Source organism: Pituophis catenifer, unplaced genomic scaffold (assembly GCF_029215685.1).
Source record: "Pituophis catenifer annectens isolate HBS135680 unplaced genomic scaffold, rPitCat1.0.hap2 SCAF_2, whole genome shotgun sequence".
NCBI classification, from domain to species: domain Eukaryota; kingdom Metazoa; phylum Chordata; class Lepidosauria; order Squamata; family Colubridae; genus Pituophis; species Pituophis catenifer.
This window is the reverse complement of record NW_027256882.1, coordinates 59,887,191-59,913,595: the sequence shown is the minus strand read 5'-3', so window position 1 is coordinate 59,913,595 and position 26,405 is coordinate 59,887,191. Positions and strand designations below refer to the sequence as shown.

Here is a 26,405-nt window from a genome sequence, read left to right as displayed (position 1 = left end):
AAACCTGGCAGGGGCCATTTATCTGTTTCTCAGTTGCCACACAGTGTGGGGAGGGGGGAAGCAGGATGGAATGCATTGCTAGACACAACACAGAGCTTTCTCATGAGAACCAAGGTCATCTCCACAGGTGATGGATAAAATGAGGAAGGAGTGTCTGGAGAACCTGCCAATTAACCTAATTGGCCAATGTGACCTGTGACAATTGGGGATGGAGTTATTTCCTATTTTAATTATACTGAAACTGTGGGAAAGATTTAGAGTTGGTTTTACATTTGTCCATGCCAATATGATGTATCCAATAAGGAAGTCCTTTGAGGAAAATTCCAGTCTCAGAGTTCTGATTTGCTTAATTACCAAGAAATTACTCATGGACTATTCTGTAAAATTCTAGCTATCTAGTTCACACTGAAGATTCAGAAGAATCTTGACAGACTTGAGTATTGGACTCTATCCAACAAGATGGATTTTAGTGGTGAAAAAAGTAAGGTACTGCATTTAGACAGGAAACCCAAATGCATAGATACAAAATAGATAGTACCTGGCTCAATGGTAGCAACTGTGAGAGAGATCTATATGTCCTAGTGGACCACCCCTGGAGTATGAGCCCGCAATGTGCTGCAGCAGCCCAAAAAACCAATGCAGTTCTGGACATAGGAATAATATCAATATCACAAAAAGTGATAATGCTGCTTTATAATGCACTAGTGAGGCCAAACTTCTAATACTGTACACAGTTCTGGTCATCACAATACAAAAAATGCTGAGACCCTAGAAAGTGTTTCAGTATCAAAGTTGATAAAGGATCTGGGGGCTAAATCATATGATGAATGGTTGAGAGAGCTAGGTATGTCTAGCCCAGGGTTGTCAAACTCCTGGCCCGCAGGCCAGATGTGTCACACGCTGGCTACGCCCACGCCCAGTTTAGCGAAGGGGGAAAAAGTCCCGATACATCACGTGACACTGCCGTGATGAAGCGAGTTTAGCTTGTTGAAGAGAAGGATTAGACAAATAATGACAACTGTCTTTAAGTACTTCAGAGGCTGTCACAGAGAAGAGGGGATTGACTTATTCTCCAAAGCACCCGAAGGAAAAAATTCCTGGAAGTGAGAGCAATAAATAGCTTGCCTCTTGGAGTTTTGGGTGCTTCCCAGAGTTGTGCTATGTATGTCATCCTGAGCTCCTGAAGGAAAGATGGTATACAAAGCTAAACAATAAATAGTAATCTGGAATGATAGTTCCAATCATTAATTCACATTGTGTTGTTTACATTAATTTGTACCTAAAGTTGCTGTTTTGCTACTGGGTAAACCACAGTTTTAAATTGTGTTTACAATCTTAAGAAGTGTAGAACTACAGCGTAATGTCTACTAGTACAACATAGTGTTAATTTTCAGCTGGCCAGAGAAGCAACTGCTGAAATTGATTCTGCTGAATAGTCTAAAATTTTGCATATATCTCAGTGCATGATGCAATATGTGATGACTTGAAGCATGAAGGGAAATCTATGGCTTTGATTTCTGTCATTTCAGTCTTTAATTAGAAATACAGCTGCAGAGATTAATTAAAGTTAGATGAAAAATCAATCCCATTGGTCCACTAGTAAGTTATATTAGTTAATATCAGCATGTCATCAACAAAAGATACCGGTTTGCATTAATTTTCTCTTGTCCCTGAATCTTCTCAATGTAACACAAATGGCCATGATCCTAAGCCTAAAGTCAATCGATACTTCAAAAATCTAGAATTGGAAAAGAACTTTCTGCTGAGAATAGAGAAAGGAGGTCTACGTATAGGAGCTGCTACAAATATATGTTCTACTAGACTAAAAGGATCAAAAGAGAAAGAGTGAAAAAAGAACTGTCAATATTAGAAAGGATGTTTTCATAATAAAGTCAATTTAACTTACCATTTTAAAAACATCAGTTGAAAAATGTATGAATGGATTTTAAAATGGGTTCAACGTGTTTTAAAGTACTAATTAATGCAGAAAAATTAGCACTATAGAAAATCCAGTTTTATATTCAGCCATATTTCTCCACCATTTCTTCTATCTCAAAATGTAAAGCATAATGTACAATGGAAGAAAGTGACTTGGAACATGCTCTAACAACAGCAAAAAGAATAATCTCTAGAAGATGAAAAAATACTAAAGTTCTACAAGGAGTATATTGGAATTCATATAGACGTGGTTTAGCATTTCTTGAGGAAACTATATGTTCTACTAATTAGAAAATGTCACTTTATGTCTCCCTTTGGAGAATATTCTTGGTGAACATTGTAACTGTAGTTTCCCCTTTTAATGATTTACAATTAGGCAAACTTGGAATATAGTTGTAATTACAGATTCTTAGATGTGTTTACTTGTATGGTACTTTTATTTATTTATTTTTTGCATGTGGCAAATTGTTCATTTTTATTTTATGTATGACTGTTTCAAAATGAATTAATAAAAACAATTTTACTTTTTAAAAAATCCCAGTTCCCAAGCCAAAATTTTTAAAAATGGGAAAAGCCAACAAAATGGAAATGAGAACATTAAATGTTTATCATGTATTCAACAGCCTTTAGTTCTATAAACAGCTTTTCGTTTATAAAATCTACTAAAATATACTAAGCCTTTCTGTTATTTTGATCACATTTGCAATTTTGAGTTTACAATCATCAATATTTCATCTTCAGATTTTGTATAGCAACAATATAAAGTAAAATGGCAAAAACAAGCACTGGATAGCACCATCCACAGAGAACTCAAAATTCAGCTCTGTTTTCTCATGAGTTTTACATCAATACATTTTACATTCAGGTTTCATTTTCTCCAAGGCCAATTAATCATTTGTTGCTGTGCATCAGCATTTGTTTATTCTCTCTTTTTCATGATACTAAATCCCAGCTTGGTGGGCCTGTCAATCAGGCAACTTCTTAGGTTAATAAATGAGATGAGTATTTCTTAAAGAAACCAAGCTGAATGTTTATTTTAAATTTAAAGTATCCACCTCCTATTTCCACCAGGACAGGATCAAATACTTTGCAGCTCAAGATATAGCAGTGATTGGCATTATCTTCTTGTCTCCTCAAAAATAGCATGCCTAATACCCAAGGTTGGTGGAAAAACAAAAACAAAACAAAAACAACACAACACAACAACAAAAAAAACACAGCAAAATACTTTGCTTCACACAAATGGTTTAAACAGGAACAATATGTGTCAGTTAAACATCTATTCCCTGTCCTAGCCCTGCACTTCAAATTTATTCTTCCTTATTTGGGACTTCTGCACTCAAATTATTCACGGGCCCTCTCCTCATTCTTCTGTTTTACAGCTCTCACAGAAGTGAAGTAATCGAATGTAATAATTATACCATTATGAAGCAAGTGTGGAATTAGCATTTGTTCCTGGGGAGTGTGAAGCAAATGGGTACTACTGGTGAATTAGTTAAAGGCACGCTAAGGCTGCAATTAGAGGCACATTTTATTTCTATTGATTTAAATTCCACTGGATTTAATTTAGATCCATAATCTTGGATGAGTCATAAATACCTTCAGAATATCTGTCACCCTGATAGCCTTTATGAGCTTGTTGCCTTTCAGTCCAGACTGAACCAATAAAGTGGCATGTAGAGAACAAAGTGACATTTCACCAAGTACAGAACAGGCAGATAACCAACAGATAAAGCACTCCTTCTAGCAGTGCTAGAAAAACATAGACTGATGTAAAGATCAAGAGACTCTGACCTTTTTTATTAAGCCCTTGAAGCAGTGTTGGAATTCATTTTTTTTACTATCGGTTCTGTGGGCGTGGCTTGGTGGATGTTGTGTGGCTTGCTGGGTTGGCTTGGTGGGCGTGGCAGGGGAAGGATACTGCAAAATCTCCATTCCCACCCCACTCCAAGGGAAGGATACTGCAAAATCCCCATTCCCTCCCCTCTCCAGGGAAAGGATATTGCAAAATCCCCATTCCCTCCCAACTCCTAGGGGAAGGATATTGCAAAATCTCCATTCCCAACCCACTCTGGGGCCAGCCAGAGATGGTATTTGCTGGTTCTCCAAACTACTCAAAATTTCCGCTACGGGTTCTCCAGAACCTGTCAGAACCTGCTGAATAGCACTCCTGCCCTTAAGACACTGAGCATATTTGATCCATTATGATGCTATGAGGCCTGTCTTGGACTTTCCAAAATCTCCTTCTTGTAGTTGCCCATGGTTGCCAAATGGGTTCCATGACCCTAAATACAGTTACAGACGGTTTGGTTATGAACAACGACAGCCCTACATTTCAAATTCAGTAGAACCTAAAAAGCAATTTATGATCAGATATGTGCAGTAGATTCTCTGTTTTAAAGACAAAAGAGTTTTAAAATATAACGTCTGGAACAGTCTCTTAATATTTGGGCCCTGTTAAGATTTGACACGTAAAGGTTGCAATGCTATCCACATAAAAAGTAAAATATAGAGGCATACCTATATATAGGCATACCTTTTACCTTGCTGTAGAAGTTCAGTGCCTTTTTCCCAATTAATAACAGCCTTGGGAGAGGCACTGGGTTTGCATCCAATAGTTACTTCACCTCCCACATGGACAACTGATGTTTTTTTCATGGGATGTTTAGAAAAATCAGGAGCTGAAGCTATAAATAATCAATCAATCAATCAATCAATTGAAACAACTTTGAGCTGTGGAACAAAACCTGAAGCTCCAAGTCATATATGATCCCATCAAAAGTGTTGGGGGTGGCCTTTAGCGGCTCTCCATGATTTCATAAAAGGAATTTATAAAACATATAAAAAGGATCCATATTAAGAGCACTAAATTAAATAATGAAGGATTATACGTTGAACAAGCAAATAATGGAAGATTTTAATTTAACATATAAATTTGTATTATTATTAGAATTATATAAATTTGTTAAATGTAATAAATATGATTAATAATACTCTATTTGTATTAAAAGGTATGACACTTAGAATAGGGTGATTAGCAAAAAATGACACATGGAAATATTGAATAACTAAATAATGAAAGATTATAATTTAATAAAAATATGTACAGTATATTATTACTAGAATTATATAAGATTGTTAAATGAAACAAATATGATTAATACGATTTTATTTGTATCAAAATGTATGACGCTCCACTTTGTATCAAAATGTATGATGCCACACTGTTCACACATTAATATGTTTCTAAAAAATAAAAAACTTCAAGTAAAAAAAGAGCACTAAATCAATAATTTGGATTAACATGTACACTTCTCTAGTTTACAGCATATAGGGTATGTTTTCCTTACAAAATATCTAGTTAAAATATAGTCCTGGATCCCCAAAACATATGTCCTCTAAAGAATATTTTGACATTTCTTAGAAATGAACGGGGCTGCAATCGTACACATATTAACTGGGAGCAAGATCCACTAAATTCAATTATTTTTATTTTTGAATAGAGCACTACAAATACTTCTTTTTTCCTTATGACATGCATGCATTTTCTTCTTTAAGACTGTCTTTCTAATCAACTTTTAAGCAATGTTACTTGTTTAAATCTCTATTGTCCTATTTATCTTTTTTCAGCTTTAAACTTACCCAGGACTCTTAGCTCAGCATTGGAATAAATGGAATCATAATTGTTTTCTGCAACACACTGATAGAGACCAGAATCTGACATGTTCAGCATACTTATAGTAAGAGTGCCATTTTCAATTTGAATTCTTTCCTACAAAAATAAAAAAGCCATATAAATAAGAAAGTACAAAAGCAAATTAGTCTAATGCCTGTGTTGTTGTTGACAGATCTTTTATGATATAACTTTTGTGGATTGTTGTTAGCTGCCCAGAATTTGTCTGTAAGATGGGCAGCCATATAAATCATTGAATGACTAATAAAATACATGTTAAAAGTGGTCTCTGTTTAGAATAGAATAGAATAGAATTCTTTATTGGCCAAGTGTGATTGGACACACAAGGAATTTGTCTTTGGTGCATCGGTTCTCAGTGTACATAAAAGAAAAGATACATTTGTCAAGAATCATAAGGTACAACACTTAATGTTAGTCGTAGGAAACAAATAAGCAATCAAATCATATTAGGAAACAGTCAATATAAATTGTACGGATACCAGCAACAAGGTTACAGTCATACAGTCATAAGTGGGAGGAGATGGGTGATAGGAACGATGAGAAGATTAATAGTAATGCAGACTTAATAACTAGTTTGATAGTGTTGAGGGAATTATTTGTTTATCAGAGTGATGGCTTTCAGGAAAAAACTGTTCTTGTCTCTAGTTGTTCTGATGTGCAGTGCTCTATAGCGTCATTTTGAGGGTAGGAATTGAAACAGTTTATGTCTAGGATGCGAAGGGTCTGTAAATATTTTCACAGCCCTCTTTTTGACTTGTGCATGCAGTATACAGGTCCTCAATGGAAGGCAGGTTGGTAGTAATTATTTTTTCTGCAATTCTAATTATCCTGTGAAGTCTGTGTTTGTCTTGTTGGGTTGTAGAACCAAACCAGACAGTTATGGAGGTGCAGATGACAGACTCATCTGTTTGAATGGGAAGGAAGCATTTCAAATTTTCCAACTTCATGTGTGCCCCTAAACATTACAACCTTTGCTCCATGAGCTGCATTGCTTGCTAATTTGCCTGATATTGTTTTTGACCTTTAAAACCCTTCATAACCATGAAGGGTTTTAAAGGTCAAAAACAATATCAGGCACCTCCAATTACAACTATCTGTTCATCAACTCTTGCAGAGAAGGCACATGGTGGATCCCATCTGCCAGGTGGGCCCTCTTTTGTGGTTCCCACATTATGAAATCTTCTCCCAAAAGTGAGAGTAGCTCCATTTCTCTCAATATTCCATAAATTTCTAAAACCTGACCTGCGGGTCCTAGAGAACCAGGAAGATTTTGTATTGGCTCCCTTGTGGCGGTTAATATGATTGTCTCCTATTTTGTGTGCTTCTTTTATTGTGATATTTAATTGTGACTGTTTTATACATATTTATTGTTTTTAAATTGTGTCCTATGCCACCCAGAATCATTTTCTTGTGAGATGCCCAGCTGTAAAAAAATGATAAATAAATCATGTTCACCCATCCTTTTCCATTCAGTGAATAAGTCTAGATTTCATGTCCAAGTTCTCTTAATGATCATTATATGGTCCCTAATTCTGGGTCTATGCTTTACAAGTAAATGTATAATTATTTTAAACAAAGTCAATTGCGTTCAGTTGTCATATCCTTTGTGAAGATAATAGTACCATCAAGGCCCTTTTAAAAATAATTTAGCTTTTTTTTTTTTTTTTAAATTTGATTTATATGCCGCCCTTCTCCGGAGACTCAGGGCGGCTTACAATGCGTTAAGCAATAGCCTTCATACTTTTGTATATTTATACAAAGTCAGCTTATTGCCCCCACAAACTGGGTCCTCATTTTACCTACCTTAGAAAGGATGGAAGGCTGAGTCAACCTTGAGCCTTGGAGAGATTCGAACCAGCAGAAATTGCAGGCAGCTGTGTTAATAACAGTGTGCATTAAACCACTGTACTGAGTCAACCTTGAGCCTGGTGAAATTCAAACTTATAATAATTGCAGACAGCTGGTGTTAATCACAATGCTTTTAGTCTGCTGAGCCACCAGGCCCTAAATCCTTTAGTTGGCATTAAATCCTTTATAGAATTATCCCCTTAGAACTGACCCATTCCAATTTTGCTTAGCTTATCATTTTGATGGAAATTCACCCTCTGGTTGCATGGCTACTATAGAAAAACTAATTAACATGACTTCAGTAGTTTTTAGTGTTAGAGAATAGGCTATTTACTAAATATTTTCTCAGTGCTTTAGTCTACCTTCAAGTTTAAAATATCCTTAGAATAAATCCCCTTCTCTCACACATATTGACATATCAGAATATTTAATTCTGGCATTTCTTATCATGTGAAAGTCAACCTCCCAATCTTTCTTTTGAGCTAAAAAAAAAACAGTTTAGTGAATAAATACACACAGGACTAAAATCAATTGGCAGATGAACAAAACAAGTTCAGGATATCTGAACCAACAAAAGTAGATACACAACAAATCTACAATAAGAAAGGGCCTGGTGGCTCAGCAGACTGAAAGCATTGTGATTAACACCAGCTGTCTGCAATTACTGTAAATTCGAATCTCTCAAAGGCTCAAGATTGACTCAGCCTTCCATCCTTTCTAAGGTAGGTAAATTGAGGACCCAGTTTGTGGGGGCAATAAGCTGACTTTGTATAAATATACAAAAGTATGAAGGCTATTGCTTAACGCATTGTAAGCCGCCTTGAGTCTCTGGAGAAGGGCGGCATATAAATCAAATTAAAAAAAATAAAATAAATATTTTATTATTCTGTTACTGAAAAGATGGTGAGAGTTGGATCATATATCCACATAATGCTAAAACCACCGAATCACAGATGGAAATTAATTTGTATAGATTTAAAAAGTATGTTCTTCATATATTAATTATTAATTAATTAATTAATTAATTATTGATTAATTAATTTATTATTATTTATTATAAACTAATTAACTTCATATATTTAATTTTAGGCTTCAAAATATGAATTCGACATTGCATAATAGACATATGGATCTGTCTGTCTGATGGGTCAGACATAATTATTTATCCAGAAATCTCTGCAGGGGGTGGAATATGTGTGATGTTTCCATACAAATCAGAATTCCATGTTTTCAGGAATTCTGAACAGCATAGAAGTCTCTGTAGGACAATGTAAATTAAAAGTTTCCTTCGTGCAGAAATTCATACCATTATGAAGACACTTAGGAGAAGTTTTCTTAGTTGTGCTACAATCAGAGGTGAAATCCAGCAGGTTCTGACAGGTTCTGGAGAACCGGTAGCGGAAATTTTGAGCAGTTCGGAGAACAGGCAAATACCACTTCTGGCTGGCCCCAGAGTTGGGTGGGAATGGAGATTTTGCAATATCCTTCCCCCAGGAATGGGGAGGGAATGGGGATTTTGTAGTATCCTTCCCCTGGCGTGAGATGGGAATGGAGATTTTGTAGTATCCTTCCCTTGCCATGCCTACAAAGTCACACCACACCCACCAAGCTACGCCCACAGAACTGGTAGTAAAAAAATTTGGATTTCACCACTGGCTACACTCATACATTACATGATCCTTACTTTTTCATATGGTGTATAACTATATTAGAAAACTTATTATCACAAGATGGGCTGATGGCTTAATTTTTTAAAAACAAATCCTGGTCTTTTTTCCTATTTAGTGCTTGCCTCAAAAGAAACCAGGATCACTTAGCTTATTGTAGCAAGATGTTGTTGTTTTTTAAGAGCACTAAAATAAGGGCTGAGCTTCTGGTAGAATTAACATATTTATTTGAACAAACAAACAAACAGGTGAAGATGCATCTTGTTTAGCACTATAGCTGTAGTTATGAGTTAAAAGATAAAAGCATCTAAAATCAAATGCTGATTTTCAAATGAATCCAAATCTAATGCAAATCTTACCTCTGATGTAAGTGGTTTACCATTTTTAAACCAATTATATGAAGGTTTTGGTTTGCCAGTTGCTTCACATTCCCAAACTAAAGTTTCATAAAGAGACAGTTGTGTATTCTCAATGTTTTTGTTCCATTCTGGAACAGCTGTAGCAATAAAAAAAAATATTGTAACTGTTTTAGTGTAAGTTATCCCAAAGTTTTGGTAGTGTAATCAATCAAAAACATAAACTGACTTTAACATATATTTTTTTTCAAAAAAACCCCAGCCACATACATTTTAAGGAGGTTATTTGTATATGAAACTCCACAATTTGAATATAAAAATAGATTTTTCTTTCTGTGACTCTGCTAACATTTCTGTCCTTTTCTCAATCTACTGCATCTGATACATCCATCATTCTGGCTTTGATCTAATCATCCTAATCTGAAATACTGACCACTGAAATATTGCAAGTTTTCAAACATTATGACAATCTAAACATATCCTCCTTTTGATTTAGTGTGCTGCATGAATTCAGCTGTTGTTTCAGTAAGTCATTGTTAAACAAACTACGGGTTAGAGAGAAATGAGAATCCAGACATATTACATAATGCTATTTGCCCAGAGCAGTAGATTCAAATAGTAAAATATCTGAGTTCTTTAAAGTGAACCTTTTTATATTAACCCTTATTTTCCTAATCTTCAATGATAGACAGTCTAAAATAGATTTTAAGTTTCAACTCTCCAATCATTTTAATGAACTCAAGTATTTCACTCCTGTGTGAAATAAATATTTAAATATCCCCCCCTCCCAAACATAACTAGCATTATGCTTTTAACCAACTTAGTTTGCTCACCATATGTAAACAGATGGCCCCGTGCAATATTGCTTCCTTGTACATTTCTTGCAATACATTCATAAAAACCTTCATCTTCCTGCTGAAAATCTGGGATTTCAAGGATTCCTTTAGATGTGCTGATTTTTCTGGCTAATGGAATACCATCAGATCTCTTCCAAGTGATGCTGGGAACAGGACTAAATGAACGTGAGATATTAGAAAATGCAGGAGCAGACAACTTTAAAGCAAAATTGTTAATGCAAAATTGTGTTCTCTTGAACAGTACAGTTAAATACTATAGAAATTATTTTGAATGAAAATTGACTTATTGATTGGTTTTAATAAATATTATAGATAACAAATAACTGATGAACATCTTGGGGAGGAATGATTCTAGACTTTCTTGAAGAAATTCTAGTGACTGTAGAAGCCTGCTGTGCTTATTTTGCTGAAGATGCTCCATCTTTGACCTTGTTGCTATTCAAAATAGAAGGAAAGTGCTACTGATTTAGCCGCATCTTCCTTATTTATAATAGCAGAGGTATTAACAGAAGAGATGATATTATTATAACTTGATTTACATACTGAATTTTGATGCTGTATTTTTTACACACACCGGAAAGACGATCTAGGGGGAAATGCATGTACATTATCCAAACATAATCTTTTGATCCAGATTGTGTACTGGATTTGCAAACTGGAACAAACTGATGCTATATAAAGTGGATAGTGGCATCCATAGGGGCTGGACTTTTTTCTGTCTTTATTAGATTATAATAAGAACAATCTTCTTGATGCAGAATAATATTTGGAAACCAGTTTCTGCCTAGAGTAGCCCCATGGTGAGATAGGCAGCAAATACATTTAATAATAATAACAACAATAATAATAAGAATGCAATAAGGCAGAGTGAAATTCGAGTATTTATTCACAGGACAGTCTCTCCCTTCACCCACTTTATCCCCTCTCATGTGTTTTCCGCAAAACTGGAACTTCAAAATTGGGTGAGTGAAGATGATGGTATCTTCCCATCAGATCATTTTGCAGGTCCAATGTGTGACCTCTGGTGTACATCCAATTCTCAGAAACTTGGTTTAGGCTTACAGTTGCCATGGATGTCATAAATTCTCCCATACCATCTGGGGCAAATTGAAATTTCCTCAAAATTAAAAGATACACCTGCCACCCTGGGTGATGGAATTTAGCAGCTCAGGAAGGAATGTCATTGAATAAAAAGGAGTCCAGTATAGTAGGAAGAAGCCCAACTGCTTCCTAAAGCTCATCTTAAACCAGATGCTCTCATATCCAGTTGTCTGAAACCCACAGCCTCTGAAAACCATTGTTCCTATAAATGAGAAGGGCCTCCCCACCCTGTTGCCTTGGGTTTGCAGCTTGTGTGAAACTTAAAGGCATATCTCCAAGAAGTGAAACCTCTCCTTCAGACCCACCCAGGCCTCAGTTTTACCTGCCAGATTAGTTGCCTTATCCACAATTAAAACATTGTCTTATTACATAACATTTTTCCATTCAGTAACAGCCCAGGACCACAAAGAATCTGAAGGCATGACTTCAGGGATATTGCCTGAGGACTGGAGGCCAGGACAGGTCTTGACTCTCGCTCTCAGCCTCCATCTGAGTGGCCAGTCCTCAGCTTCCCACCATTGGTTATTGTAAACTACTCAGAATCACTCTGGATAGTGAGATGGACAGCATATGAATTTAATAAATCTCTTTCTTTCTATATCATGGCCATAATAAAACTGCCTATCTTTTCTTTTACCTTTTGGTCCTCCACCCTCACTATTCCACTTCCATGCCATAGAGCACACATGGTTATCTCATTCTCTCCTTGTATTGTGTTGTGTTATGTTCTATCCTTCTCTTTTTCCCCACAACAGTCCTGTGAGATAAGTTGGGCTGAGAAAGAGTGACTGGTCCAAAGTCACCCAGCTGGTTTTTGTGGCTAAGGAGAGACTAGAATTCACAGCCTCATGGTTTCTAGGCCAGCACCTTCACCACTATGACCAAACTGGCTCCTTTTTTCCTTCCTTTGGAGGTTTTAAACATGTTATACTGTTATAGAATTGTCAGTGATTTGCAAAGCTTGAAATGAAGTCCATAATCCTCAACTGCATTATATTCCCAGCTGCATATTTATCTTTTCTTAAAACTTCTGAATGAAACTAATTAGCCATAAATAGCACTGCTAGAACACAATTTCCCAACTGTAGCTTTTAATATAACAATTTAAAATAAATTATTTTAGATGTTTATAAAATACATTGGGTGTTTGATTCATGCAATTATTTTTAAGTATAGAAATGGGCCTCTTGAATTTGGACTTTAAGAGCCTTAATAAAGTTCCCTTTCAAAGGTTCTTCAGCAAAGTTAGCATTTGTGGTGTAAGAAGAACTGTCTTTTTATGAAATGCTAAAGTCTAAAACAAAGCGGAAATAAAAAAAAACAAAAAGCAAGAAATAGAGACCCTCAATATTCTATATTAGAACTAGTCTTTTTAATATGTTCTCTGATTGTTTTAATTTAGGAGTAAGTTGGCCAAGTCTGCAGATAATAGCAAATTATCCAGGATGATGAAAACCAAAAATGATTGTGAAGCGTTTAAGAAAGATGTCTTTAAACTAGCTTATGGTCAAGCAAATTCCAAAAATGATTTAATTTAAACAAATGGAGGAAAACCCAGTATGGACTGTTTATAACTAACCAAGGAAAGGGTCATAGTGGATAGTTCTATGAAGATGTGCAGCAGATATAAAGAAGTTCTATTCTAGTGATCATTAGGAAAGGGATTATGAATCAAAGGACTAACATTGTCATGCCCTCATACAATATATATATATATTGGGACTCTTTAGCTGAGAAAAAATGATTGAGAGGAAACCCGATGAAAATAAATAATATGATGCAAGGCAAGAAGGACGTTAACAAAGAGAGAATTTTCATTTTTCTTTCAGAATACTAGGAAACTAATTGGAAGGAAATGCAAAGGAAATATTTCCCCCCAAAATGCATTATTAATTTATGGAATTTTTTTTACTGTAAGACTTGATGATAGCAACTAGCTTTTTGATTGATTATGTGTCATTGGGAGCGGTATAGTGGCCTAGAGGTGAAGACACTCACCTCCCACTTGGAAGGTTGAGAATTCAAACCTAGGCAGTGACAGATGTTTCTCTATCAGGGCACAGAGAGAAAATATCTACTGTGAACTCTGCATAGGTGTCAGGAAGCGCATACAGCCAGTAAATACTCAGATCCATTCAGTTGCTCCAATGCCACCCTGATAAAAGGGATTACAGGGTCGTAAAAAGAAAAAAAAAGTGCCATCAGGTTGTTTTTGGCTTTTCATGATCATAGAACATAGAATAATAATAATGGATTTTCTCCATGAAGTTAGTTTACAAGGATTTAAAATTAAGGGAATGGTCTAACTTAATCTCCATCCTTACTTCCATTTGTTAGGGAACAATACACTACTGGTTCCCTCGTGGGTGCTCACGCACTTGTGCAATGCTTCTGCGCATGCGCAGAAGCATCTAGGAGGGTTGGCGGAGCCTCCCATCGCCGCCGCTATCAGTTCGCCCAATCTGGTGCAAACCTGTAGCAACCCACCACTGGAACAATAGCAGAAGAGAAATGTATCTCTATATACTGTCTATGTGTATTGATAAGCTAAAACAGGAGTGCCTGACTTCTACATTCCATGTCATCCCTATGCTTGGTTACAGGTCTCTTCCAGACTGTTGTTACTGAAACTGCAAAATACAGGGTTGTTATTGTATCAAGTGTGTTGTGGCCCGTCAGTGGCCTGTGCGGATTGTAGCTGATTCTGACAGCGAGAATGCTGGTGTGGTGTTGCACCAGCAACCTGTGCAGCTGGCACCTGAGTCAGACAATGAGGAGGCTGGAGAAGATGTGGTGCCAGAGGCAGGGATTCAGCCAAGGCCTTCAGAACCTCCAGAAGCTCCTTTAAGTGAAGAGGATGAAGAGGAGGAGACTCTTCTCAATGGGCGCGCAGAGCTGCCAAAAGGCAGGAATAGCTCCTCAGGAGGAGATCTCCTTGTGAGTAAGGCTTGGGGCTAATTGGCCACTCCCTTAGCCTATTTAAGGAGGAATGCCGACTAAAGTAAGTTGTAGGGAACAACTTAAGTTCATTCTCCTTCACATCTGGATCTCTGTGAATTGCTTCTGGGCTTTCTGCCAACCTTAGTAAGATTGTGATTACTTTATCTTTGTTTTCTTGTAGGCTGTTAAGGAAGTTTATTAACAACCTTTGTTTGGAAAAGACTGAGTTATTTTAGTAAATTTAAGTTTTGTACTAACTTTGTGTGTGCTGTGTTCTTTGGGGTCCATAACTGGGGCAGAACAAAGTATGATTAGATAAATTAATTATTATTTTTCCTTTTGGCCCTATCTTTAATCCCTTTTTTGTGTGTAACCCCTAACATACCAAGATCAGGTGCAGCCTTCAGACCGTCAAATTACTGCACAACCCCAGACTGTACTTGGTTTGGTTAGATCCAGTTTGCAGAAATGATATTATTCACCCACATTCTCATGTAACATTTTTTTATTGGAAATCTGCTTAAGAATGAAAAGAGAGAGAGAGAGCCTAGAAGCTTTGCTCCCTTTAATAAGACCCACTGAAGGAACCAGAGACCAACAGAACTGAAGCTGCATTAAAGATAAGCTAACACTAATCCTTTCCCCAGGCAAGAAACAAGAAAGGTGAGACAGACTAGCTTGGAGAAGACCACACAAGCAAACTTCCCTCCAACTGATAGCACTGATAGAATAGATACAATATTCCATCTGAGCAGCTTATTGCAAATGAAAACATCTGAAAGATGAAAATTATAAATTGCAAGCCAAAACCACAAAAAGAAAAAGAAAAAAAAAGGCTGGGTATGTTTTTTTTTAAAAAAAATTATATGCCACCCCAATGTGCTAAGCAATAGCCTTCATCCTTTTGTATATTTATACAAAGTCAGTTTATTGCCCCCACAACTGGGTCCTCAATTTACCTACCTTAGAAAGGATGGAAGGCTGAGTCAACCTTGAGCCTGGCGAGATTCGAACCTGCAGTAATTGCAGGCAGCTGGTCTTAATAACAGGGTACTTTAGACCACTGTACTACCAAGGCTCGGTTTGGGAGAAGGCTGGTCTTTCTTTGCATTTTTATAGCTTTTTATCAATTTTTTTTGGTTATGTCTAGATCAATGGACTTTATACAATAAAATATCCCAGAATGAACAAGGAGTTAAATAGTTCTGAAGTTCTTGGTAACATCAGAAAATATAAACAGTACACATTTTAATTTATTATGCCACCAGACTGGGAAATATTAATAGTCATTACACAGAAAGATCTTGTGCTGCAGAAAATGAAAATAATCTGCTTGACCATACCTAAAAGATGGGAAACATTTATACAGCTTTTAAAAGAGGTTTTCTGCCTATGGTTTTCCATTGCTGCAAATGATGTGGAAAGGCATGTGATATTAACATTTCAATACTTCAATTTGAGAAGCAAATATTTCGTGATGATATCATTTGTTTCATTCATTGGGAAGATATCCCCAAAAGTATGTATTCAATTGACAGCTTTATTAAACCAATTTATTTGATTAAACAAACGTATATAAATTTATATAAAGTTGTTGAGACCCTAGAAAGAGTGCAAAGAGCAACAAAAATGATAAGGGGTCTAGAGTAGTGGTGGGTTGCCCCTGGTTCAGATAAATTCTATGGAACTGGTAGAAAAACCGGTGGGAGGGTCCGCCCACTGACCCTGACATCATCGGAAGCGATCTGCGCATGTGTGTGATCCCATTGTGAACCGGTAGTAAAGGTAAGTAGAACCCACCCCTGGTCTAGAGGCTGTAAACCATACAATGAACAATTGAGGGAATTAGGTATGTCTAGTTCAGGGGTGTCAAACTTGTGGCCCGTGGGCCGGATGCGTCATGTGCTGGCCATGCCCACCTCCAGTTTAGCAAAAGGGAAAAAGTCATGGTACATCATGCGATGATGATGTGACAATATGAGTTTGACACTCCTGGTCTAGTTTAACGAAGAAAAGGACTAAGGGTGATATGGTAGCAGTCTTTCAGTGTTTGAGGGGCTGTCATAGAGAAGACAGGTCGACCTATTCTCCAAATCACTTGAGGGCAGGACAAGAAGTAATAGGTAGAAGATTATTAAAGAGAGGTTCATCCTACAACTAGGGAGAAATTTCCTGACAGTGAGAACAATTAATCAGTGAAATGGCTTACATCCGGAAGTTGTGGGTGCTCCATCACTGGAGATTTTCAAGAAGAGACTGGATAGCCACTTGTCTGGAATGGTTTAGGGTCTTCTGCTTGGGGTTGGACTAGAAGACTTCCAAGACCCTCCTTCCAACCCTATTGTTCTATGTTCTGTTCTATATAGCCACTTAATCTACACAAAGGTGATTCTGAATGGCTTACAAATTTTAAATTTTGTTAAAGATCTACTTTATAATAAAACTCATTTAAAAAACCACCACCCTATTCCCCGTGGCAGCAACAATACAATCAAACAGCCACTTGATTGGCTCCATCACCATTTGTGGTTCCCAGACTCGCTGACAAATCCATGTTCTCAAGTCCTTTTGGAAAAGCAGCAGGGTGAGGGGCAATTGTACCTCAGGAGGAATCATGTTCCATAAAGAAGGAGCCACCAAGAAGAAGGCCCTTTTTTATGGTCCCACAAAATGACAAATCCTAATCAATGTGACCTGTAACATAGCCTTCCTGTCTTGGTGTATAATGTGGGAGAGGTGATCCTTCAAATAAACTTGATCCCCAGCCAAATGCCGCCATGTAACAGACACAGTGTCCTCTTTGATTTTAAGATTGACGTGCCCTTGGCTTTCAACTGGTTTCAGGAGCCAGTTTATATGGCTAATGTTTACTATATCATATGGAGCAAGGCAGCTGGACATTATTAAGACTATCCCTTTCTCCACTTGAAAGCTACTTGAAGTTTTCCAAGTTCTTCAAAGGCCTGATGCATGCCTATTGCTGAGAGAGAAGGACTGTTGAGATTAGAAGAGTTCCATTTATGCCAGAATATTACATCTTTTTTTTTTTTAGTTAAAAAAACCCTATGACCAAGTATCAATATATTTCTGGTCATGATGCAAAGTATAATTTAATAAATGAAAAGCTATATATGTTTTGTTATCTGCAATACTTAAGGATACATTATTCTCATTCTTCTGAGTGTACTTTACATGCAAGTGTGGCTGTGGGGCTGTAGAAGATGCACAGGGCTAAATAAAATATAATGTGTGTGTGTGTGTGTGTGTGTGTGTGTGTGTGTGTGTGTATTTGAAATTCACTGTTCAGAGGTTCTCTCTCACTGTTCCTTCCAGCACTGATAAAAGCCATTATTTTTGGCAGACATTTTCACCAGCCTATGCCTTTTTCAGTGCAGCCCAAGGTTTTAATTACATACCATAATGAGTCTCTTTTTAATTTGTTAAGGGCTGGTTATGATTTATGATGAAACACTAATTATTTTTGCTTCAACTATTGTAATATTAGCTTTACCTCTTGATAGCCACTTGAATGCTGGAGTAGAAAAGAGGAATTATTATTTTAATTATTATAATTATTTTAAAAAGAAGCCCAAAATGTTCCACACTTTGCTTTAAAAAATGCAAAAAAACCCCCCAAAACATTGGCAGTTGAGTTGTCTATGCATTATCTGTATAAATTTGACATTGTGGAAAAATGGATAGCAATGTAAACAAAAAACATCATATTCAACAATACATGCTTCTATGGTAGAATCTATTTTGACAAGAAACAGTTCTCTTAGGGCCATGATGGCGAACCTTTTCTGGTTTCCAGCATGCGCATGCACATCCACACTGGCCAGCTGGTCTTTGCGTGCGCCAGAGCGCCAGAAGCCCAAAAAACAGCTGGCCACCTGGTCTTCAGATTTCTGGCTTTCCGGGACGTGCGAAGACCATGTATGCTGGAAAACCAAAGACCAGGTGGCTGGTACACATGCGCGCACTGGTCTTTGGGTTTCCAACACTATGGCACACATGTGCATTCCGGTTTGGGCACTCGGTGCCCAAAAGTTTCACCATCACTGTTTTAGCATTCAGACAAAGATACTTTTCAGCATTTTTTTTTTTTTTAATTTTAAGGCAAATTGTATTGCATAAAGTATGTAACAATGTACTGCTGCCACATGACATATTTTTCTTGTATGGAAAGAACTGGGCTCAGATTTTCCTCTGTATTCCTTGTTGCTTTATAACAGGTGATGCAGTCAATGAAAAGTTTGTAGAATGTTGAAAATACACTAATTCCCTGTTTTTTTTAACTTTGCCAATTCAAAGACTGCAGGCAACTGTATTAAAAATTTACCCAGTAAATCCCCATTTCTAATGGGAAAAAACAACAACAACACTCCATCCTCTTTCATTGAAAATAACAGGGATTGGAACAGAGACTTATTAATGCAAAATGTGTGCTCGGCCACTGAATTCTGAGCAGCCAAGGCCTTCCCTGTCAGTTGCTATTTTTCAGTTCTAATGTGGCATCCATACTTTGTTAAGAAGTATGGCTCTAATTGGAACTTCTTCTTCAGACTGTCATCATTTTGGGCTTAATGTGAAATATTTTGTGATCGGGTCAAAGATAAGACATAATTGGAATAGACATGTTGTAGATTGATAGAGATCGTGGATGGCATTTGTGAGAGCATCCCAGGCTTTTAAATTGATATTGTGTTTTTAGCTATGGGCAAATGTCTCCTGTACATCTGATGTCAAAAGATAATCCCCTTCTTCAGAATTATTGTTTGAAGGTTATTGATGTTCTTGTTACTTGCACAAATGTTTTCTTTTTTAAAGCTAAAAAGGATAACCCTTATAGAAAATGACCATTTTAGAAGAGAAAGGGAGAATCAAAGGGACTTATTTGTTCTATGGGGAAAAAAAATCATTTACCTGTTTTCTAGTCTCTGATAAATTTTTTTCACCTGTTGTGATACTTTGGGAGCAAGAAAAAACTGGCACAAAAATCTTCAAAATAGAGGCATATTTCACAAGGCTCATCTGCCAACACATCAGTTCAAGTTGTTTATAACCTGGGTAATGAAGCTGCCCCTTATTTTCTTTCTCCAGACCAAATATTTATAACTATTTCCTCTGCAATATTTCCCAATAAAATCCCTCTTTATTTTCCCCCTTTTCCTTGCCAATCTATCTTGTCTATCTAAAAACTTTCCTTTAGTTAAATAGTAGTAACCGCTTGGCTGTTCTGTAATTGATTTGTTTTGTTTTGTTTTGTTTTGTTTTGTTTTGTTTTGTTTTGTTTTGTTTTGTTTTGTTTTGTTTTGTTTTGTTTTTTGCAATCTTATCAATTACACTACAAAAGTTAGGAACTAAAAGTCCCATGGAGTCCACCCAATGGAAGATTATCAATTTTACTAAATAGGTTACCAATAGAAGAGAGCATTGTTCCTCAGTGTGGATACAATATTACAATACCTAAATCAAGCAACTACCAACTCAAACAAACAATCAGTAAACAATAAACAACAGCCTAATTGAGGAACCACAAGGACACTACCATTGTCGCTGACAGGATAAGCCATTTGTATATAAACACAGAGAAAACCCCACTCCCTTCCAGCACCAATGATGTTACCTGTTGGGTAACAGAAACATCTGCAAGAAAACAAACAAAGACAGGTAGCTCTAGGGACCCTACAGAGTAGGATCTCAGGTCAATTAGGCCACCATGTATGTTTACAGACATTCAGTCTGTATATTTCTGATTTCCAAATTTGCTGACCATATTTATATTTCCTATTTAAGGAAATTAGTATGATAAATTTGGTTTTAACATTCAATACTACACCTATGCAAATCATTTGCTGAAATGATTCAACCTGAATCATGCTTGAACTTATGTTTATTCTAGTATGCCATTCTGAACTTTACCTTATAGTCTGTCACATCACAACTGATATGCAACACATGCGAATTTATTCCCATTTGTGCACTCATTGCTTTCCCCAACTATTAAAGATGATTCTGGGGGATATATCAAGTTCTTTGTAGTAGAATGAGAAGGTATAGAAAGGCTACAAAGGGGAAAGAATTATAGTGGATTAATTGTAAATGTGCGTCCATGTATTTGTGAATGCCATCTTGATTGGTGAAGACTGGACAATAAGAGTCTGGTAACACTAAAATTGTTTGTGTAGCTTCTGGCCAAGGACAAAACAGCTACTATTTCTTTCTGTGACAAGAAGGGAATCAGTCAAGCAGCAATTATGTTAACTATCTACAGTATAGATGAGAATATTTCTGTCCAATTATCAACTATATTACACTTAGTCACAATATTGAACAGGCATCATATTTATAGTATAAACAGAAAGTTTACTAAGTACACATGTGAATAATTGTTTTTTCTAAATTTTCTCTTGGCTTTTTCATTCATTATAGTAAACTCTATGAATTTCACAGTCTTTGAAAACAATCACATAGATATTTTCAGTACATAAAAAAAAGTCTCATGAAAGTTGACAAGTTGTCAACTTCATTTTCTTCTATTTCATTTCTTTTACCAACTATGAATTCTGTTTGATTCCATTGTTTATAAATTATCATAAACAAAGTTTGCAAAGCTATTTATAAATATTTTCAGACATGTTTCTAATTTATATAATCACTTCTTGCAATCTGTTTTCCATCAGAAAAATGCCTTTTTATCAAATTTACTTTAACAGACATCTTTGAGCTATTAACTGAAACTGAAACTGTATATAAACTTTTAGATATTATGGTTTTCAGTAAGTGTGAATACAACACCAGCCCAGGCCCTATGAGTTACAGGCAGTGGTGAAATCCAATTTTTTTCACTACCGTTTCTGTAGGCGTGGCTTGGAGGGTGTGGCGTGGCTTGGTGGGCGTGGCTTGGTGGGCATGGCAGGGGAAGGATACTGCAAAACCTCCATTCCCAACCCACTCCAGGGGAAGGATACTGCAAAATCCCCATTCCCTCTCCACTCCTGGGGGAAGGATATTGCAAAATCTCCATTCCCATCCCACTCTGGGCCCAGCCAGAGGTGGTATTTGCTGGTTCTCTGAACTACTCAAAATTTCTGCTACTGGTTCTCCAGAACCTGTCAGAACCTGCTGGATTTCACCTCTGGTTCCAGGTATGTAAAAGATAGATGCATTCCTTTTTTTTTTTTGGTGGTAACATGTAATTAATATAATTGGGTTTAATTTTGAATATATTTAGAATTAGAGTTTGCTTTTAATGCCTCTGTAACCCAGGACTTTATGTTCATTACAAAGTGTTTCCTTAGCAATGATCCATCAGACCTCAGCAATGAAAATACTTTAACAAGAAAAACAGACTCCTGTAAAATGAACACATTAAAAATTCATACCGAATGAGAGCTTTTGATACTATTCATTTTAATAGAGGAGTCAGTGTTTGATCAGATAATTTAAGCACTATGGAAAAATGTAACATTTGAATTAATGGTAGAACTCACTTTGTGACCTTAGTTTCACAAATGTAAATGAGCAGGGGTCATTTACTCACTTCAGTTTATTGTTCAATATTATAATCAAAAAAATAATCTTTAATTTAAACTTCCAATTATATTCATAATCTAACAAGGAATTCAAAAAATAATATTGTGAATACTTTTTTGAATGTAACCTTGTAAAAATAAAACTGAATTTTTCAATATTACTTGATTGGAGCACCACAAAATGCTCTAAAGGGAGACAACCCAGAAACTGCAGATGGTACTAAATGAAGCAGCAAGATTATGACTGGACAGTCCTACAAACAGAAAGACACCTATATTAAAATCACTGCATTATTTGCCAATATGGTTCCAGACCAAATTCAAAGTACTGGTCTTCTATCTATATACTACTCAAATTCTCATTGTGCTTATCTGTTTGACTATCTGTACCCTCATGTTAGCCCAAGCTGTACATTATAATGCAATAATGTTTAGTTCAATGTACCTAAAATCTTCTAACTAAAAGAATGTGTAAAGAAAAAAACAACAACACCAGGCACCCATTACTCCAGCATATTAAATTTTCCAGAAAATTCAGACCAGTTTTATTCACAAAGTTGTGCCTATAGCAATATTTTTATGATCAGGTGAACTTGCTCTTTAATAAAGACAGTAGCTGGGAGGCTGCTTGGTCACTCCTCTCCTCCTTCACTTGCCACCTGTTGGGATGACCTTGGTACCCACAAGAAAACTTTTTGTTTTGACTGGTAGCCGGTCTATCTACTTCCCCCCTCCCTTTCCCCTTTCAAAGTTCGTAGTAACTATGAAACAGGAAAAGATGGCTTCTGCCAGGTTCACTTCAGAGTTGACCTACAGTTTGTGTATATGTATATATTATTGTGACATTGTTCTACTTTACTTATTTATTATTAGGTTTTTGCTTTACTTTTGTTGATGTTATGATGACCAGGGTGGAATATAGGTACTTTTAATGAAGAAACAAATGAGGACTCTGTAGCTGTCAGTTCCTATACAGAAGAGCCAAGGAGTAATGTGGCTCCAATATCCAATGGATGTGAGGGCATAAAGCAGAATCCCTCTGCAATCTGTTGTAAAGCAACTGCATCTTTTCCAGTGACAAAGTACCTAAAGGTTGGACGAATCCAGGAAAAAGTGAATTTGCTTTGATGTGCCATGGAAAGAACTGGGCACAGTTAGCTCAAAAGATAAAGTTGATTGAATATAATTTAATTTTTCCCCTTTATGGAAAATTTTGAAAAGGTTTCCACGTGGCCTTCAGGTCTCTTTGGGAACCTTAGTTGGGCAACTCCCATATTATGGGAAGCCACCTGTTGGCATTGGAAATGGTTTTCAGATGATTTCCCAGAGAACACTGTATTATGTTATGACTCATGATATGCAGGATTTTTGGACTGTGAAATATTTTGATCTAGAAACAGCTATTCTGGATGGTCAAAATGCGAAACAATAGATTTGCATTTCAAGAGTTTTGTTCTGAGGTTGGAACAAAACACAGTATTTATTCTAACCATGAAACAAATGGCATCATTTCATCAGTTCAGCATTTCCAGACATGATAATTGGGCTCTCTTTTTTTTTTTGTGGTTTGTGATTGTGTTCCTTTCCTTTTTCTTTTCTTTTTACTCAGCATAGCTAGTACACTGGTAGTTAGATGGCTTGAGGAATGCATTTTTTACTCTCCAATGTTTGGTCTGGTCAGTAATCATATTTAATGATTGCAGAATTGTCCTAAAGCAGAATATCTATTCTATTGTCCTAAAGCAGAATATCTATTCTGTCAACATAGATGAATTGCAATCAGTTGTCCTGTCATATACAAGCAGATCTTCTTTCTGATAATATTTGTGTCAGGGTTCCAAGTAATACCCCCAATGAAGGAAGACTCTGAGGCTAGAAGTTCCTCAAAGTTCCATTTTATTAGAGATGTCATATTGGCACCTCTGGGAAACCCCAAATCTGCAAGCTTCCAGGTTTTCCCCACCCAAATTAAAGTCCAGGTCCCTTCCCCCTGCACCCACATGTCCCTCACATGGTCCAATCAAAGCAGAGTCCCAACTGGAGATGTCTCCCAGTCACACCACTCCAGGTGCAGGGCAGGATGTCCTTGACTCTCAGAGAAAAGAATGTTATTATGGCTAGATATCTCCCCAACTCCCTACAATCCCCCCTCCCAGTTTCCCACAGCACTAAAAATAGCAGGCCTGAAGATTCAATGTAAAGATAGCTTCCAGGCCTGACAATTTGAGCAATTCAGAAAACTTCATACAGCTGAGATAGTGTTGCTGTTATTCATTCTGTTGAACCTCTGAAATGGCACAACACAAGTCATCCACTGCCTCTAGTTTTCCATTTTTATTTGGATCTTGGATAGAGTTGGATGTTGAATAGCATTATGGATGTAACTGTAGTAGGCTCATTATCTCATATTAGAAAGTATATTGCATCTGCTACCTTTTCCCTTTATTAAAAGATATATCCTGAAGTTGCTCATTGCACAGCAACACCAACCAAGCGACAGATGCACATTTGTGCTGTGTTAGAAGAGACAACGCCTTCTCAGATGTGTTGAACTTAAAGCCAAGATTTTTTTGTATTTGCCATAAATAAGTGAGCTCGGTGCACAAAGATGCATATCTTTGTGAAGATAAAGCTTGACTTAGTTTGTCTGAAAGCATCAAAGCACAGGGCTAGAGTTGGTACTTGTATCTATATTCTGCAAAAACAGACAGCAGGCGTTTGGATTCATAAGTCCCCAAATTAAAAGCGAAGAAGAAAAACATTTTCTTCAAAGTGACAAGTTGAGACAAACTTGGCATCAATTTCAGTTTGACTGAAACAACACAAGAATCACCCATAAGAAAACAAACTTCATCTTTCTTGAGATGAAGGCATGGGCAGACCATCTCTCAGTCTTACAGTATATCATTTAGTCTTTATGGAATATTTCTTGACAAAATTAAGTTTACAGCTCAGATAATTAAGATCATGCCTAGTTAAACAGATGAGACAATAAAGAAATCAGAGAGCTGTTGCTGCTGTTTTTTGACACAAAACCTTGACATAAGAGAATAATTTCATTCTAAAAGAGTATAATAATTAAGTAGGTCAGTTTTTTATATTTTCAGTTTGACTGCTTTGGCCAAGGACACACACAATCTCACATAAATATATTCTAATGTAAGCAGTAAGTCTTTCATGTAAGGATTGTGGTGTTAATGTGACAGCAAATCCAAAAGAAACATCAGCTGGTGGCATGCTTAGTATTCTCTTTTAGGTGGAGGCAGTTAAGAAGGCAAAAAAAAAAAAAGTAAGGTATGAGGAAAGTAGCAGTTAGAGGCTGCTGGTTGCAGATCAGACAGGAATAAGTGGGACTCCTTGTAAAAGAGAACATGTGGGCACAAAAAAATGGATAAAACAAAGATGGAAATGCTTAGAGAAGGAGTTTCATATCGGGCAGCTTGTTTCAAAGCCTAATGTAGACCAGAAGTGAAGGATTAATTGGAATCTTTCTCCCCCACAAAAATAGAAGTGTGATGTGACTACAGGATGAGAAAATTCAGTTCAAGCTTGAATCAAAAAAGTCCAATTACTATATCACAAGAGTAGTTCTATGTGGGTTTTATGTCAAGGCACCAAGGATGATGAGAAGAGATGTAAAGAGAAACTGAAGTAGCTGTATATATTTAGTTTTGAGCAGAGAAGACTGAAGGATGAGTTGATCACATTCCTCAAATACCCAAAAGGATCTGAAGGAAGTTGCAACCTGTTAACCATAATTCTAGCATGTAAGATAAAAAATAACAGAATTCAGACTCCAATTGTAAAAAGAACAGCACTAGCAATAGCACTTAGACTTATATACCATTTCACAGTGCTTTACCCCCCTCTCTAAGCAGTTTACAGAGTCAGCATATTGCCTCCAACAATTTGGATCCTCATTTTACCAACCTTGGAAGGATGGAAGGCTGAGTCAACCTTGAGCCTGGTGAGATTTGAACTGCTAAATTGCAGGCAGCCGGCAGTCAGCAGAAGTAGCTTGCAGTACTGCACTCTAACCACTGTGCTTAAAGATAACTTTTATCTATTGGTCTAACTATAAACTTCTTTTTTCTTCCTTTGGGTTCTCCTCTTGCCACTTGTATTTGACTTGAGAGATACTCATTTAAGATTTACAGTATAAAATGTTATTGAAATTGAACTTCGAAAATGAACATGATTCAGTGGGCAAGGAATTTTGGATATAATGTGATGCCTGAAGAATGGGAAAATATGTGGATGAAGGGTTTAAAATTTACATTAAATTATAATCTAAAAAAGAATTACTAAAAGATGATGTATCATTGGTATTTGACACCAGATAAGTTATCTAAGATGTATAAACACATGTCAAATAAATGTTAGAAGTGTAAAAATAAAGAAGGGGCTTTTTATCATCTATGGTGAACATGTGATAAAGCAAAAAAAAAAATTGCAGTATGATTTAT

General features: G+C 36.5%; 1 protein-coding gene across 1 annotated transcript in view; it reads right to left on the bottom strand.

The window, feature by feature from the left end:
- The window catches only part of CNTN6 (contactin 6), a 146,359-nt gene that overhangs the window by 59,021 nt on the left and 60,933 nt on the right, over nucleotides 1-26,405 (bottom strand). The window contains 4 exon segments of the mRNA XM_070933567.1: nucleotides 4,475-4,625; nucleotides 5,581-5,710; nucleotides 9,507-9,643; nucleotides 10,337-10,515. Of these exon segments, the coding sequence (XP_070789668.1) occupies nucleotides 4,475-4,625; nucleotides 5,581-5,710; nucleotides 9,507-9,643; nucleotides 10,337-10,515 (597 nt within the window).